Raw genomic sequence first — 6,000 nt, forward strand, 5'->3', positions numbered from 1 at the left:
TAGATCCATAAGACACTTGCAAACACTCTGTGACTCATAGCTCAACCTCCTTCATAAATTGTGATTTGGGTGTGATGTAACTGAATGAATTAAGGTGGAACTGATTATTTAAAACCTATTTAGGATGTTGGAGCATGTTCTGGGGGTCTGCAGTGGGTCCTTAAATCTTTCAAGAGTTTTTAAAATGGTACAGTTGGGAACTTTTCCATGGAGTAAGACTATATGATTAATGGATTTGTAGAAAAACATTTTTATATTTTTTGTAACAAAATCAGTCATATACAAAGCGGCCACCCTCTCTCTCTCTTTTTTCACTTTTTGTATGACTTGGGATTAAGTGTACCTTCAATGTACTTCAAGCTAGTTTGTGGAAAGCATCATTTGAGAGTGTGAAATTCTTTATTGAGTAGGAAAGGATCATTATAATTACAGTTCTTCATTTTTTCTTCTTTCATGAGAAGTTACTAATATTTTTTGTCTTACAGGTGTGGCAATGTTCATTTACAAGGATTCCAAAGCTACGTCTTCCACAAGTACCTCAGGCATTGATCTTGGTGAAATTCTTTTGGTAATTATTTAGATTGTAAATTTATTAAAATTGAATAAATATAGGATAATTTTCTTCAGCTATATATAATTCTTTTTATATTCATATTGCCTCATTCTTGTTAATATTTGTTTATAGGCTTTTTTTGCTTCATTCTTATTTGTTGTGTAAAAAAAAATTGCTTTGCAAGGCTTTTGCTACTTTACATTGATTTCAGTCATTAGATACAGTAATTCAGTATTATTTTTCCATATTCTTTAGCTTTTGTCTCTGACTATGGATGGTTTGACTGGTGCAGTTCAGGAGCGAATGATTGCAGAGTCCAAAACCAAGTCTGGTCATATGATGTTGAACATGAATCTCTTCTCTATTGCGTATCTGGCTGTTGGTAAGTTGTAAATGTATTTCTTGGTATTTCTATTCTGATGTTATCTTTACAGTGTTAATAATGGATTGACTTGAATGGGTTGCTTCATAATTACAGAACTGATTACATATGTCATTTTAATAGGGATAAACTGTTCTACGCTACATTATAATTTCAATAAGGATAAAGGAAATGTAGGAAGAGAAATGTTGAGCTTATCAAAACTGTTTTACACTACATTATTTTTGCGTGGCACTAAGCGCGCAACTTGAGTAATCATGTCACAAAAAAGATTTCTAGACTTGTGTAAAGTGGCTCTGTTATTATCATTTATCTGTTATATTACTGAGTGTTCATCTGTTTCTCATGCCCTACCCAAACTTCATCAGCCTTTGGGATCTGATGTATTACTCCCTACCTGTTAACTCCCTATATATATTGCAGCTAATTCCTACCTTTGGGCTCTTATCTAATTTTCAACTCTTGAGCTCTTCATCTTTTTTAATTACTCATTTCAAATACAATCTTTCCAGTCTGTTTTAGCCATGAATATCAGCTTTCATATAAATAACTTACCAAGTAATTACATAGCTAATGTTTCTACTTACCAAGTAATTATGTAGCTAATGTTTCTACTCACGTAGCAGGATTTAAATAATTCGCAGTAGCGAACCAATTGTTTTTGTGTAGGTGACAGGCACCGCCCACTATCGGAGCACTTGGGGAAATAGCTTGGCTAGTATGCTCGGTATCGTTTTTGCCAGTTCAGCATACACATTGGCACCATTCCAGCAGCTTTTTCTTGATTTTCTGTTACAATTTTATGTACAATTATTTTGTTTCAGTAGCCAACAAGTTTTTGTCAGCTTAATAGCTTTTTTGGATAGTTAGCCTAGTTGTTTATAGAATATGTCTGATTCCAGCACTTCCAGTTTTCACTATTGCAGCAAAGGGTGTAAAACTAGGTTAACGAAATATTATGATCCTCGTTCATTGTGTTAGCTACTGCTAAACACGAGTGAAATTAAGCCATCGATAAAATGGTAGGTTTTTCCCAAGGGGATGCAGTTTGCTCCTTTACCTTCGGTTTTTTTTAGCCAAGAACAAGGACCTATCCAAACCCTGGCCTCGCTCTTATCATTAGAATTTAACCCTTAAACGCCAAGCAGGTATTTCCGAAAGTGTCTCCCGTATGCCGGCGGCATTCGGGAGTGAGCGCCGAAGCGGAAAAAAGTTTTTTTTTTAAATCACAGCACGCTTAGTTTTCAAGATTAAGAGTTCATTTGTGGCTCCTTTTTTTGTCATTGCCTGAAGTTTAGTACGCAATCATCAGAAATGAACAAAAAAATATCATTATCATATATAAATATTGGAATATATGACAGCACAAGAAAAAAATTTCATATATAATTGTATACAAATCGCGCTGTGAGCAAAACGGTTAAAGCTAATGAGGTTAATTATTTTTTCGTTGTATTGTCCACTAAATTGCAATAATTTTGGTATATAACATATTGTAAAACGATCAAAGCAACACAGAGAAAATATTATCACAAAATGATGTATGAATTCGTAATGTGCGGACGTAAATTTTTTTTTTTAATTCACCATAAATCTAAATATTGTGCTAGACTTCCCGTTTGTTGCAAAATAAAGGTAATTGATTGAATATTACTAGACTGTAAGAGGTTTAGCTTACAATTGCATTTTTCAACCATTTCGATCGAGTTAAAGTTGACCGTATGTCAAATTTTTTCTATTTATCGTGATTTATATGCAAATTTTTCAAGAATGATAAAAGCTACAACCATGAGTAATTTGTTGTTGTATTCTACATGAAATTGCAAACATTTTCATATATAAAACTCTATGTAATTGCTAATATAAAATGGTGCAAAGATTACAACAAAATGACTCAAGCATTTCTGAGATTTGCCGCCGAGATACTGCATGCGGAGGAAAGGAAAAAGTTTTTTTTAAAAATTCACCGTAAATCGAAATATTGCGCTAGAGACTTCCAATTCGTTACAAAATGAAGGTAAATGATTGAATATTACTAGAATGTAAGAGTCTTAGCTAACAATTGCATTTTTCAACCATTTCGGTCGAGTCGAAGTTGACCGAATGTCGAATTTATTCTATTTATCGTGATTTATATGCAAATTTTTAAAAAATTAAAAAAGTTACGACCATGAGTTATTTTTGTTGTATTCTACATAAAATTGCACACATTTTCATATATAAAACTATGTAACGGCTAATATAAAACGGTGCAAAAATTACGACAAAGTGACTCAAGCATTTCTGAGATTTGCGACCGAGATACCTCTCTCGGAGGGAAAGAAAAAGTTTTTTTCAAAAATTCACCATAAATCGAAATATTGTGCTAGAGACTTCCAATTTGTTGCAAAATGAAGGTAAATGATTGAATATTACTAGACTGTAAGAGTTTTAGCTTACAATTGTGTTTTCCGACCATTTCGGTTGAGTTAAATTTGACAGAATGTCAAATTTTTTCCATTTATCATGATTTACAGTAGGGCCTCAATAATCGCGGGGGATAGGGCCCAGAACACCCCGTGATAAGTAAATACCTGTGTTATCCTGGTACCCCCACTCAAAAATTGCTTTAAACTGCTTGCTTCCACCCAAGACCACTATTCCAATGTTTATAACTGCCTACTTGTTTACTTTATGCCTCCTTTGTTTGTGTGTGTGTTCAAGTTTTATGTCTGTCACAAATCTTTTATAAATTTTCCTATCTTCAATTTCGCCTTCATCAGATCAGCAAACAAAAGTATATTACCTAACAATTCCTTTCTATTTTCATGATTTGGCTGCTGCACCAAACTAAAAGTACATAGTATATTTATTTCGTGAATGAACATATTTATAATAAAAAAACATGATTTACTGTAATGATTACCGTACCCAACTATAATATTAATGTATAAAAGCAAAATACAGCAATAAAAATCTATTTTTGTCTTTTGTTTACGTTTAGAATCAGCTGATGGAGGTTTATTACCAAAAGAATTATTTTGGAAAACAATATAGTTGCTAAAAGAAATAAATTTATTAATGGAATTATTATTATTTTTAACTTTGTACATAATAGTTTATGATATTATTATACAGTAATTCATATTTCATTGAGAGAGAGAGAGAGAGAGAGAGAGAGAGAGAGATTGAGCGCAACTTGAATAGCGTTGAGAGAGCAGCTTAGGACGAGAGTTAACTGTTGACTAGCTTGATAGAGCAGCTTATGACGGAAGGTAAAGTAACTGTTGACTAGCTTGAGCTCGAGAATAACATTAATGAAATTTGTATTTTAAATATTTTTATGGTGATAAGAAATGAAACATCGATAGTGATAAGATATTCTCTTGTATACTGTTATAACGTGATAATCATTGAGTCAACTATAAAACTATAAAAAGAGAGAGAGCAACTTGAATAGCTTGAGAGAGCAGCTTAGGACGAGAGTTAACTGTTGACTAGCTTGATAGAGCAGCTTATGACGAGAGTAACTGTTAACTAGCTTAGCTCGAGAATAACATAATGAAATTTGTATTTTAAATATTTTTATGGTGATAAGAAATGAAACATCGATAGTGATAAGATATTCTCTTGTATACTGTTATAACGTGATAATCATTGAGTCAACTATAAAAGTTGTATTGAAGCACAGTTTTGTAAATCACAGAAAGAATAGAAATATGGCAACACATGTACCTACAAATGTTGGGGACCATTTTGTTCTTTTATTATGATAATAATAGATCAGTATTATAGTTTTTTTTCTGTGAGAGAGAGAGAGAGAGAGAGAGAGAGAGAGAGAGAGAGAGAGAGAGAGAGAGAGAGAGAGAGAGAGAGAAGAGAGAGACAGAGAGAGAGAGAGAGAGAGAGAATTTACGTTCATAGTATTTGAAAATTTGTAAATAAATTTATCCTAAAAATGCATTGAGTCATGAAAAGAAGATGAAAACAGTAATTAGTGAATCTTGCTCTATGATCAAATTCGTGATTTAGTTAATTTTCATCGATATACATAGTATTTGGGCTCCACAAAAAAGTAAGTAAAGTGATTTATGACAGAGTTTAGAGGATACTTATGTAAAAATACATCGATAGTTTGTAGAACGGTGTAACCACTATCACATTGTGTAAAAATGTTATGTACGAATGAGACTGTAGGTTTGGTGACGTCACGGTGGTCATACGTATTTTTTTCGTGAATGAATATACATTTATGATAAAAAATAGTTACTGTACTGCTTACAGTACCATACTGTAATATTAATGTAATCACATCAAAATAAAGTAATCAGTGCGTACTGTAAACTTATAAAGTGTATTTTTGTCTTTTGAAGCATGCATTCCCCAAGGAATTATTCCTTGAAGAGGCTTTTTATTATGAAGATTTGCCAATAATATATAAGATATGTGTTTCATTATGAATATATGACAATAATATATAAGGTAACAATGGTTGTATTACATTTACGCTTCGTCGCCGATCGCAAACAACAGTACAATAATCTATGACAATTATCGTTTGTATGACTGCAGTATTTCAGAGAAGTTGAATACGTTATACCAAAACAATAATGAAGTTCAAATTGAAAATTAATGTTTGTTCATGACACTTACCTGTCAGATATATATATAGCTGTATTCTCCGAAGTCCGACAGAATTTCAAAACTCCCGGCAAACGCAGTGGTCGGCCAGGTGGTTAGTACCCATTCCCGCCGCTGGGAGGCGGGTGTCAGGAACCATTCCCATTTTCTATTCAGATTTTTCTCTGTCGCCGGTTGGTAAACAACTGTTTACAGACCTCCGCCTAGGATTTTGGATAAACTCTTTGTTCACTTGAGTATTTGATTGTCTCTTGGTTTTTGAAACTTGCTCGGTGGATTGGCATACGCGATTGTGGTTTTTAATTTGTTTTTCGATTTCTCTAATATGTCTGGATCTTCAACTAGTTTTAGAGTGTGTACCGTGCTAGAGTGTAAGGTTAGGCTACCGAAAGCTTCGGTGGATCCTCATACAGTATGCACGAAATGTAGAGATCATATTTGTTTG

At 33.2% G+C, this 6,000-nt stretch overlaps 1 protein-coding gene across 4 annotated transcripts in view; it reads left to right on the forward strand.

The window, feature by feature from the left end:
• The window catches only part of LOC135221768 (solute carrier family 35 member B1-like), a 120,098-nt gene that overhangs the window by 79,965 nt on the left and 34,133 nt on the right, over window positions 1-6,000 (forward strand). For all 4 annotated transcript variants that reach the window (XR_010316087.1, XM_064259586.1, XM_064259585.1 and 1 more), the window contains exons 5-6: window positions 486-568; window positions 809-935. Coding sequence is in view for 3 of the 4 variants with exons in the window: in XM_064259586.1 (XP_064115656.1) it covers window positions 486-568; window positions 809-935 (210 nt within the window). In the remaining variant the exon portion in view is untranslated. The remainder of the gene's footprint in view (window positions 1-485; window positions 569-808; window positions 936-6,000) is intronic.

The sequence above is a fragment of the Macrobrachium nipponense genome, chromosome 3 (assembly GCF_015104395.2).
Source record: "Macrobrachium nipponense isolate FS-2020 chromosome 3, ASM1510439v2, whole genome shotgun sequence".
NCBI classification, from domain to species: domain Eukaryota; kingdom Metazoa; phylum Arthropoda; class Malacostraca; order Decapoda; family Palaemonidae; genus Macrobrachium; species Macrobrachium nipponense.